This window comes from Marmota marmota, unplaced genomic scaffold, assembly GCF_001458135.2.
Source record: "Marmota marmota marmota unplaced genomic scaffold, marMar, whole genome shotgun sequence".
Taxonomy (NCBI): Eukaryota; Metazoa; Chordata; class Mammalia; order Rodentia; family Sciuridae; genus Marmota; species Marmota marmota.
Genome location: NW_025999999.1, coordinates 3,985,872 through 3,998,183, shown reverse-complemented (window position 1 = coordinate 3,998,183; position 12,312 = coordinate 3,985,872). Strand labels below are relative to the sequence as shown.

Sequence of the window (12,312 nt, the reverse complement as noted above, 5' to 3'; positions counted from 1 at the left end):
AGGATCTGGAAGATAACTCCATAAATCCCCACACTTAGGCAGTCAATTGTATATCAATTCAAAAATTTTTATAAAAATGTGAACTATGAATCTATTAAAATGAACTGAAAGTAAGATACACTGAAACTGCATACTTTATTCATTTTTCCTGTAAACGAAATTGTGCAAAAATAGTCTATTAATTTAAAAAAATTAGGAACACAAAAAAATACAGAATGAGAATTACAATCATAATCTCTTTTTTTTAATCCAATTTGTTCCATCATCCTAGATAGGCAACATCTGTAAAAACTTAAACTAAGCAACAAATATACCACTTGTGGTAAATTAGAAACAATTATTATGTTCACAGAATTGAAAGCTTGTGACTCAATGGGTTAACTCTATGGTGTCACCAACATGAAACTATGCCAACCAGTTTATTATCCTGGGGGGATTTAATCTCCTTTTGGAGCTGCTATTTATGTCACTCATCAGACAACCAAACAGTTTTAGTACATCCTTTTAAAAAAAAAAAATTTTTTTTTTTTATTTTTTTTTTAGTTTTGGTGGACACAAATCTTTATTTTTTATTTTTATGTGGTGCTGAGGATCGAACCCAGTGTCTTATGCATGCTAGGCAAGCATTCTACCACTGAGTCACAATCCCAGCCCTAGTATATCCTTTATACGGTTGTTTTATATTAATTACCATTCAGACTGCCATGTGATTATGTAGTCATTTGGTTACATATTGTCTCTTCAAATAATATAAACACCTTTAGAGGAAAGGCTGGCATGCAGCACAAAGCCTTTAGTATAGGGTTTTGTTGTTCTTGTTCTTGTTTTTTACAATTTATAGTTCGTCAAACTCTTAAGTGCTCAGTATTTGCTATTCAGCTGAAAAGCAATCAAATGCCAACTACTTATAAGGCCTCCAGGGGAGGGTATACAAAAGGCTTTCCTCCCTTTGTATTTCATATAATTTGCTTTAAGTGATTGGGTTACCAATTTTTCCTATTTTGGGCTTTCCACTTAAAAATGGACACTTTTGCAGAAGATAGAGAAAGTGGGCATGAGAATGTAAATATACATAGAAAAGAAAGATGGGTAGGGAATGGGTACTATTACTTTACTTTTCTTCCCCATGGTTACACAATGTTAGAGGTTTTCAGTAACAAAAGGATTTTTCCAAATGGAAGCCTTTAAAGTACAGTAGTACCGCTATCTAAAAACTCAAAATTAATTATAACTAAATAATTAATAAAACAAACTCAAATCAAGATGTTTAGCTAATAAGGAGCCAGATGCTAATACTGATCATCAGTTGATAAGTGTTACGTTGCTGGTACCCCCACAAGCTCTCCCACGAATATATCTGCTGGTCAATACTGGAAGTGGCAAGGACTATCAAAGTTTTCTCTATGGAACAATAAATTCTTGTGATCCTGTACCAAGTTTTTGGAGGGTTAAAAGAAGTCATGTCAACAAAATCTCCTTTATCAATTACCAACTTAACTTTCTGGGCATTCTATATCACGGCTTTAAGAGATATGGGTGATCTCTAGAGACTCTGATCCAGAGTTTTAGTTTGGGGAGTTTAATAATGGCTTAACTAAGCTCTACCCCCCTTTGTCAGTTTTAGAAGTTCAAATATCACAGGAAATTGCTTTACAATAGTTGCCACAACATACTCTACAGTATAACTTCCCATCTATTAGAAGTATTAGATATGACTCCATAGTTTAGCCATTATCAAGAAAAACATAGGCCAGCTGGGAAAATTGCGCAAACTTCTTAAGTTTTGGAAAATTTTAATGTAGGCACTCTAGTATATATGGAGCAATATAAATAATAAACTAAGAGTAAAACTCACCAAAGGGCTATCAATGTTAATGGATCTGTGACATCTTTTAATAACATTACTATTATGACATTTTCTAAAACTCAAAGCAGAAGAGAACCCAGTTTGGAACTGGATGTGCCACCTGCAGTCTACCCAACTCCCTCTTTTCTGCTTTCATCCATCCTCATCCCTCAACAGAAACTTCACTCCATCTCCAAAGACATCCAGGCACTGGCTATCTTCATCTTCAAATGCTACATACTCTGTTTTCATGCCATTCCCAGCTTTAAGTCATGACAATGTTCTCTCTAACTATTATTATGCTTCTTAAGTACTGAGTTGTTACCTAAATTATTTTTTTCACCTAGACCTGAAAAACTGAGTTGTATATCTGATCTCTTCCCTCTAGTACACAAGTAATTTCAAGCCCCTGGTAGTCACCCTAAAAAAAAAAAAAAAAAAGAGCCCAAGTTCTGCCCTATTATCTCCATCTGTTCAATAAATATTTGCTGAATAAAAAATGTGTAAAATGCTCTGCATGCCATGCCTTTCTAATGCAGGAAGGTGTTCCTTCTCTCCTATATATACATGTGCTCTATACTCAAGAAGCCCTTTTGTCAACACTGCTTCCTTTCTTAACTAAGTCCTCTCCCAATGCTTTGACCTTTAATAACTTCTCTATATTCACCCAACTTCCTCCATTATTGGTATTTTTTTTTACCTGATTTGGATCTCAAAAGTCTGCCTAACAGTGATTTTCTAACTCTCACAAGATAACATGTAAGAAAAGTTGTCTTCAGAGAAGAGTCTAAAGAGTTTCCAGAGAGAAGGGGGAAACTCAACTCAGGACTACCAGAGGTCTTAGCTATGTAGCACCAGTCAGAACACACATTTATTTTAAAAAGTAAATACACATTAAAGAGAGAACTTGGGCCATCTCAAGAATGAGAGATACATTTTGGGAATCTCCAGCTCTTCTTTTTTTTTTTTTTTAATTTTTTATTGTTGGTTGTTCAAAACATTACAAATTTCTTGACATATCATATTCCACACTTTGATTCAAGTGGGTTATGAACTCCCACCTTCACCCCATACACAGATTGCAGAAGAAATTTGCTGAGGGGTAGGTATGAGAAGGATGTAGAGTGATCTCAAGATTGTTATGGTGGTCTGGTCATTTTCAGTATCCTTAGGATGACATGGTCTCTATTATCTGACCAATAGGTAACACAGGAAAGTTTCTTAAAATGTCAAAAGAAAGAGCTGGGACTGCTTGGTCAGTTCTGTTCAACAAGTTGGCCTCTTTAGTTTCATGTGGCTCTTTCACAGGCAAATGGTAATTTTTCTATACTTATATACTTTTCTAGTTTAATTCTCAGACAAAAGGATCATCACTTAGAATGTAAAAGTCTCTTTGGAATGGTTCAAACAAAACCCTTCAGGTGGAGAAATGATCTGGTAGAAAGAATGTAAATGATGGATTTAAGACAGAACTAGACTGAAATCTTGATTCTGCATTTCCTAAAGGTATAATCTCTAAGCTTAAATGTTTTCATTGGCGTGTACAACGGCACACACCTGTAATCCCAGCAGCTTGGGAGGCTGAGATAGGAGGACCACGAGTTCAAAGCCAACCTCAGCAATCCAGTGAGGCCCTCAGCAATTCAGTGAGACCTGTCTCTAAATAAAATATGAAATAGGGTTGGGGAAGTAGCTCAGGAGTCAAGTGCTCCTGAGTTCAATCCCCAGTGCCCCTTTGCAAAATGTCTTCATTTATATAAGTGGGAATGTTACAGGGAAATCATTTTATCCCCTCCCAGCAAAGGTTATGTGAACCCACAATAAGAAAAAAAAGAAGTGGTTTTACTATTTTTACCCTTCCCTTCTCTACTTCCTTTCCTTCAAAGTGTCTAACAACATTCCAACATCCACTAGAAAGACAAATATGAATAACAGTTGTAATTCTCCTTCCCCCAAATGAGTTCATGTAAAATACACACCCAAAATCTCACTGAAAGTTTCCCTCTGTCTTTCCTAAATGCACGGCTTGAATCCATTATTCTGTTTATGCAGTAAGATCTCTTAGAAGTTGGCTATTACAAATACAGCTCAATTCTGTGTGTTAAATTTTAAATATCTATCAAGATGCTCTTTTCTCAATATACAATCCTATTAGGTTACTGCAGAAAACATTAAATTGAATGTGAATGAATGTGTCAACACACACAAATGTCTTATCAAAATTACCTCCAAAGAAATGTAACTCTAAGATTTCATCTTACTCCAGTCAGAATGGCATCTATCAAGAATACAAGCAAGAATAAATGCTGGTGAGGATGTGGGGGAAAAAGGTATATTCAATACATTGCTAGTGGAACTGCAAATTGGTGCAACCATTACGGAAAGCAGTATGAACATTCCTTACAAAACTTGGAATGGAACCACTATTTGACCCAGCTATCCTACTCCTTGATTTATACCTAAAGGATTTAAAATCAGCATACTTCAGTGACACAGCCACATCAATGTTTATAACAGCTCAACTCACAACAGCTAAACTATGGAACTAACCTAGGTGCCTTTCAACAGATGAATGGACAAAGAAAATGAGGTATATGTATATACACAATGGACTATTAGCCAGCCTTTAAGAAGAATAAAATTATGGTATTTGCCAGTAAATGGATGAAACTAGAGGATATTGTGCTAAGTGAAATAAGCCAATCCCCAAAAAACAAAGGCTGAATGTTTTCTCTGATATGTGGATGCTAATTCATAATTAAGGGGGTAGGGAGGTAGGGAAGAAACAGGTACTTTGGAATAGACAGAGGGGAGGAAGAGAGGGGAGGAAGCATGTGAGCAAGAAGGATAGTAGAATGAACTAGACATTATTACCCTAAGTGCATATATGATTATATGACCCGTGTGATTCTACATCATGTACAACCAGAAGAATCAATTATACTCCATTTATGTATAATGTGTCAAAATGCTTTCTACTGTCATGTATAACTAATTAGAACCAATTTTTTAAAAATCTCCAAATCTAGGTTTTATCCAATTTATAGTGTCGGAGCATCAAGCAATTTCAATTAAACATACCTCTTGTAGAAGACGTGGATCCACGCAATCACCATCATCGTTAAACATAGATTCCCAGCTCTCTTCAGTAGCAGTATTTCCCTCTATCTGAGAAGTTTCAGTTACATTAAAATCCATGGATGTTTCTATAGATGATTCTCCACCAGGAACTGATACACCAAAGCCTATATTCTCTGAGTCATCCTGCTCTTTTGTTTTGAACTCTTCAGCAGTTCTCAGTTCATGTAATGCCTCTGTTATATCACCAATACTATCCAGATCATTGCCCAAGGCATTCTCTAAAAGTACTTTTGTCCCATTTGACAAACTGAGTTCAGAGTCCAAAAAAAAGTTACAATTACTACCAGTAATCTTCTTTATAGGTAAGGAGGAAGCACAATCTGACAAGCTCTCTATCAACTTTCCTGTTGACTCTGTAAAACTAGATGAAATACTCTCAACATAAATATCAGAGCAAGCAGTCAGGCTGCTGAAATTTTCTGAGTCACTCTCACTTTTAGCATGAACAGGGGATGCATCTGAACTTATATCTATATATTTTGAGAAACTATTCGTATTGCTACAAGTTTCATCAGCTAGTGTAACTCCAACTACACAAGGGCTACTTACAGTTATATGATCATGTATGGCACCTGTAGTGTCCATCATACAAGACTTACTGGTAATGTCACCTATACTCTTGGATCTATTATCTGTATCTGTTTCATGAGCAAGGACAATTATATCAGAAGGTTCACACTTTACACATAACTCATCAGCAGTGCCGTTATTCTTCTCATACTCTCTAATCACTGCTGGATCCATAATGCCATTTGTGCTCTCTGACTTGCTGGCCATAGTCATTTTATGAGAGATGAGACCCACAGTCTCAGGAATGGAATCTATACCTTTCTGACACAAGATGAAATTTGTAGCATTGGCTTTATCACCTATATTCTCAACTTCAAAGTCTATACAAGTTTGATCAATGACACCATCTGGACTTCCAGGAACAGTAGGGATGCTTCCATTGCTGAGCTTCAGCATTCCATCTGATGTTTGCAAACCTTCTAGTACAATTTCAGAATCAGAGCTTAGTTTTACTGGTATACTCATATTCTCAGGTTTCAATATAGTTGTGAAAACTCTAGGAAACTGGGATAGTATCTCTACAACTTTGGCATCAGTTTCAATTCCACTTTCTGAATCTCTGCCTTCAAAAGTTTCCCCACTTGATTCAAGTCTACTGAAGTTACATAAGTCTACATTCTGGAATGGTTGTTTTAGAACCTGAGCCTCGGTGATTTCTGAACAAGACTCTGATAGAAGTATCCCTTCATGTCCTGTCACAACTGTAGTTTGAACCTCCAAACACTCCACGCTCTTTGGTTGTCTTTGTAAAGGGGAAGTGGGTATAATCTCTGTATTTGGAACTCTTTGCTGATGTTCTGGGGATAATACTTCACTAGATTCTGTGGCTCCTCTCTTACTACAAACCTTATCTTTTTTCCTTTTTTGAAGGTATGTATCTTTTCTTTTTGTTGAAGATTTTCTTCCTTCCCTATAACTATGCTCCTTTCTATCAGGATTAATACTTAATTGTTGAGCTCCAGGTTTGTCTCCAAAGATCTCCTTTTGGGACAGACAAACTTCTCTCTGTTCTTCTTTTATCACAGAATTAGAAGGACCACAGCTTTTTTCCTTATCACATGTATTGAGGAGTACTGTACCCCTTCGAGCTTTAGGTACATAAAGTGCCATGTCAGGCCTTTTGGCTCGAATTCTACATCTCTCTGTTTCTTGCTGCATGGTACCAACTTCAATCTGAAAGAAAAGAGAGAGTGATTTAATTACCAAAAACTAATTACAATGTATTGAACTTAGAGATTCTAAAAGATTAGTTAGAGGACCTAGTAATCCATCCTGTAGAAATCCTCAAGTTTAAAAAAATAAAATAAAACCTGCCATAAAATAATTAATGCTATCAGGTGTACCACTAAGGATATTTAAAAAAAAAAAAAAAACCTCTCATGAGATCATGAATTCTATACAAATACCCTTTTTTTGTATTCAATCTCTGAACCATTGAGCTCTACCTTCCAAATTCTTCTCTACATTTTTAACAAGTAGTTTTGTCTTAAGCTGAATTAAAAAAAGATATATGAATCAGTAATTGCCACCTATCAAATACTCATAAACACAATCATTTTCATATTCTAGGAGCTTAGACTTTTATTTTGAAGAGTATACTCAAGACGGATACCAAAAAGCCATATTTGTCAAATGAATAAAAAATAATTTTAAAGAGTAACATGAATGTCAGCTATAAGATAAACAACAAATGAGGGAACACTTCCTACAAGAAATGGCTTTTGACCTGTTTTTTTGTTTGTTTGTTTGTTTTTGTTTTGTTTTGTTTTGGTACTGGGGATTGAATCCAGGGCACTTTACCACTGAGCTACATTCTGGTTCTTTTCATTTTATTTAAGATTTTGAGACAGGGTCTCACTAAATTGTTGAGGCCAGCCTCAAACTTGCAAACTTTCTGCCTCAGCCTCCTAAGTCACTGAGATTAGAGGCTTGTGCTATCATGCCCAATTTGAACTATAATTCTGCAGAAAGAAAAAGACAGCAGAAAAGAGAAAAGCATTCAATTACTCTGACTTGATCATTACATATTGTATATACGTACTGAAATCTTACACCTTCCCTCCAAAATATGCACAATTCCTCTGTGTCAATTAAAAGTAAAAATATGCCAAGGTGGGTGGCATACAACTGTAATCCCAGTCTCTCAGGATGCTGAGGCAGGAAGATGGTGAGTTGGAGGCCAGTCTGGGCATTTTAGCAAAAATTCTATTTCAAAAGGAAAAGAAGAAAAGAAAGGGTTAAGGATGTAGCTCAGTGGTGGAGTATTTTTCTAGCAGATGCAAGGCCCTGGGTTCAATTCCCAGCACTACAAATAAACAAACAAACAAATAAATAAAGGGGGAAAGGTACTATTATTCTATTAAAGGTTAAGCATCTTTAATCCTAAAAAGTTCAAAATGCTCCAAAATTTTAAACCTATTGAGTTTCAGCAACTCGGTTTTGGATTTTGAAGCATTTAGGATTTCAGATTTTTCAGTTAGTGATGGTTAACCAATAAGACAATACAAACATTTAAGAATCCGAAAAGCTCTGAAATCTGAAGCACTTCCAAGTCCCAATATTTCAGATAGAAAAAAAAACTTAGCCCATAGCACTATTTAGTCAAGAGATCTACTACAAATCTTTGTTTCCAGCATAATAAAACAGATCCAGGTAAAATGAAGAAGGGTGGAGAACAATAAAATTATGAGACAACTCACACTAGTAAAAACTGCCTGGAATTGCTACCATGGCTGATCAAGAGAATTGAACAAGAAATTAAACAGAGGTTAAATAAACTTTATAAATACAAGGAATCATGCCAGGTAATTTCATGTTGAGTTATTCTTTAATCTTCAAAATAATGCTCTGAAGTAGGAAGGTATCAGTTTGTCCAGAGCAGAGAGAAGTACTTTATATTAGCAAAGAAACACCCTATACACACATATGAACCCACTGTTAATATTTCGTAACATATACTTCAAAAGAAAGAGAAGGAAGAGAGATAGAAAGGCTAATGAATCCTGTTCAATATTAGATCCCTAATATTTAACTTGATCATAGAATACATCCCTCAGGTTGAGGTTTGGATTCCCAGTACAAAACACTGACGCACTTCTGGATATAAAACGGTACATTGTAGATTATGTAATAGAACTAGTAAGTGGGCTCACAACTGATTAAATAAATAAAGATAATGGGTAAAAATAAATGTGCAGGATGTTATTTAAAGGAGGACCACAGCCCTTGAGAATCAATATTTTACCAATATGGATGTAGACAATACATACTAAATGTTTATAAAATACACAATTGACACAAAACTGATGGGATTCATAAATACCAAAAATGAGAAGATTATAATTCACTCTCATTCCTATAATTTGAAATGCTACACTGAAGGCAGTATGAAGGCAAAACACAACAGACACAATAATCTGTTTTAGGGTTTAAAAAAAAAAAAAAAAAGCACAGAAGAGTTGACTTTGGTACAATTTACACAAAGAAATACTTAAAGACTTCTACTTTGTCCACAAGAAAAAACAAAAATTGCGAAGAGAACATTTAAAAAACCAACATGGTCTTTGATTACAGAGTACAAAAATATGATTAAAAGAACTAAATAAAAAACATTACACTTAACTTTATACCTGAAGGATTGGTTGCTCTGTGGAAGAGCCAAAATTTCTCTTCTATATATTTCTATACTTCTATGATTCTCCAGAACTCAGTGCCAGAACCCACTGGAATAAATTAAAGGAAAACAAAAGGTTAATTCAATATAAGAAAATACTCTACTTCTAAAGTTCTTCAATGCTATTATCAGATAATGAGTTGTTTTTAGAAGAACTTAAATAAAGCATAAATGAATGATCAAACATAAGACAAAGAATTTCTATTTATAATTATAGACAAGTGCTCTAGATAAATTTTAAGCATTCATCAAACCCTAAATTCTTTGATTCTATTTCAAATCTGCAACAAACCTACCAAAGGCTTCAAATTATATATTTTAAAATTATTATGATGTGCTATGACTAATGGCTTTCAAAACTCAAAACTTTTTTTCTTAATGCTCATAAAGCTGAACAGCCGTGTAATAAATTCAATATTGTCTATTTTCTACCAAAACACTGAATTCAACTGTTCCAGGACCAGCAGTGTGTTGGTAAATTATCAACTAACTCACCCAGGGTATTTTGGAGTACTGGCTGCTATTTTTATCTATGTCAATTATGTCAACAATGTGACTTCTTTGTTAAGATGCACAATTTTTTCTGAATAATGGAAGAATATATCCTCAGATTTTTGAGCTCTTCACAATATAGTAAAGACATGATACATTTATATTAGTAGCATTTTGTCCGTCACTTTAAGTCTAGACAATCAATGAATAATAAATCAAGCCCTGATTTATGGTGTTTGCCATTGTCTGCACTGTAAATATTCTTAATGTGGCTTACTTTCAAGCTACTGATATGACATCATTGAACATGGAGTTGGGAAAAGATGTATAAAATCACACTATTATACAGGATTATCAACCACAACGATACAAGATACATAATAACTTCAAGAGCACAGATCAAAATAAAATGCAGAAGTAATGAGTTTTAGGTATTTATTCCCTTAAAAATAAAATGTTTAATTGTAAGCCTATGTAGTTTAATTTTTAATAATGGCTGTGTTTAACAATCTGTGCAAATTTCCTAAAATTTTAACTATCAGCTCTCAGGCCAGTAGGAGATACTCCAATATACCTAGATGTGACCATTTTTTTCATAACATACAGACACAAAAAAAGGAGAAGTATCACCATCTTGTGGACTTTCAAGATATTGTCAATTTATTACAGCTTTGTTGAATTTTTATAAATTTCTTTTGCAAGAAATTTTGTTGAAATTTTTATGACGCATTCTCCCTCTTTCCACCAAAGCCATTTTTTTTTTCTTCTGAACATTCTTAATGGCAAAGTATAGAAATCGTGGGCCTTTGCCCTACATACTTCACAGTGTATTTGTTATAAATAGGAATATTCTCTTTTATAACCACGATACAGTTATCAAGGTCAACAAATTTAACATTGAAAGTTCTAATAAAAAACATATGTAATACAATGTTACTGCATCAAATATAAGTATATCTTCTATTGCATATTTCCCTCTCCAATACAGAATACAGTTTAGGGTTAGGTGCTACAATAATTTTCAAGCCTCTAGCCTCCTATACTCTGGGAACATTTCCATAGCCTGTTAGGACACTGACATTTTGGAATAATAGCTCCCCTATCCACCCTTTTTGAAAACATTATTCACTTAAGGTTTGTCTTACGTCCCATGATAAACCCGAGATTATATATACTCAACTAGAACACTAAAAAGGTGGTGATGTGTACTCAGGGAATCACATCTGGAGACACATGATTTCCATCTGTCCTTCAATGATGCTCTTAACTTTTATCATCCAGTCACAGTGTTGTCCAATTTCTTAAATTAGTGTGCATTTTCTCCCTTGTAAGAAAACAAGCAGTCTGTGGGGTGGCACTTCAAAAGCAAGCAAATATCCTGTTTTTTTCATAAAAATATCTCCCTACAGTTAGCACTCCATATGCTAAATCTGATGATTTTTATCTAATCCAATCTTTATTATGATGGTTGCAAAATAATGATTTTTCCAAATCCAGCAGTCCCTCTACATTTACCAATCAGTCCTAGGCCTTATTCTGAAAACAAAAGTAAACCATAAGGGCTGGAGTTGTAGAATGCTTGCCTAGCACATGTGAGGCAATGGGTTTGAACCTCAGCACCACATAAAAATAAACAAACAAAATAAAGGCATTGTGCCCATCTACAACTAAAATAAATAAAATTTTTAAAAATTTTACTCATGGGATTCCAAGATGGCCACGAATACAGTGCATCACACCCTGTGTACCGCGACACTGCGCAGGTGAATAACGAGTTACAACGACAAAAAGCTATCTTTTCAGGAATTTACAGCAAAACCGGGGTGCACCAAAACCTAGAGGAAGGATTTCCATCACCGAGGACCGGTTATTGAGTCTCAAACGTGAGCCAACTGTGCGACCGGAGATCCAGGCTGACTGATCCGCCACTCGCCACGCAGCCGGCCCCACGGCTACAGATGGCGGGGCGCCGCCGAGAAGCGACCAGCAAGCAGAGAGAAATGGTGCTCCGGATTCTGTGGAGTCCTGCCGGCTGTGCCCTCACTGAGCTCCGGGCTGAGTTCGGGGTTTGAGACGGGAAGGAAGCGGTCCAGTTCTATCCCCCACAACGGAAAGTCCACGAAGGAAGCCAGCGGCCACCATCTTGGAGAGCTGACGTCACCACCGCCAGTTTCCGAAAGATTGCAACAATAAAACAGGTGTGTGTTACTCAGCCCATCTCCCATACAGCGGGGAATTCGCATAAAATCTCTCCCAGGCTTTCTGAGGGAAGGATTATCAGAATGAGCCTGCATAGAGACGCGGGAAAGGTAGAGACACCTGACCTCCAACTCCCCCTCCCATCAGCGGTGAAAACGAAACCTGTCTTGCCAGGTCTGGGGGAGGGGCAAGTGGAAAAAATCAAAACAATAGGGTGCCGATTCCCAACAGCCACCCTCCACATCCAGCAAACCGCAGGCCCAGAGTAGAGTTTGAACTGTACTGCCGAGAGGCATCACACAGGGGAAGGCCGGGCTAGCAGGAGAAGCCAAGGGACTAGAGGCCAGGCCCTCGCAACTGGGCAGCTAGAGACCGCCCGCCCGCCGGCGAC

At 36.2% G+C, this 12,312-nt stretch overlaps 1 protein-coding gene across 13 annotated transcripts in view; it reads right to left on the bottom strand.

Annotated features, from left to right (window-relative positions):
- R3hcc1l (R3H domain and coiled-coil containing 1 like) overlaps window positions 1-12,312 on the bottom strand; it is a 93,141-nt gene that overhangs the window by 27,172 nt on the left and 53,657 nt on the right. For 7 of the 13 annotated variants that reach the window (XR_007349098.1, XM_015494604.2, XM_048807116.1 and 4 more), the window contains 2 exons: window positions 9,187-9,279; window positions 4,928-6,730 (listed from right to left, as the gene is read on the bottom strand). Coding sequence is in view for 12 of the 13 variants with exons in the window: in XM_015494604.2 (XP_015350090.1) it covers window positions 4,928-6,715 (1,788 nt within the window). In the remaining variant the exon portion in view is untranslated. Of the gene's footprint in view, window positions 1-4,927; window positions 6,731-7,598; window positions 9,088-9,179; window positions 9,280-10,902; window positions 11,770-12,312 lie in introns of those variants that run through there. The other 6 variants (XM_048807114.1, XM_048807113.1, XM_048807115.1 and 3 more) reach the window with 4 other exon arrangements.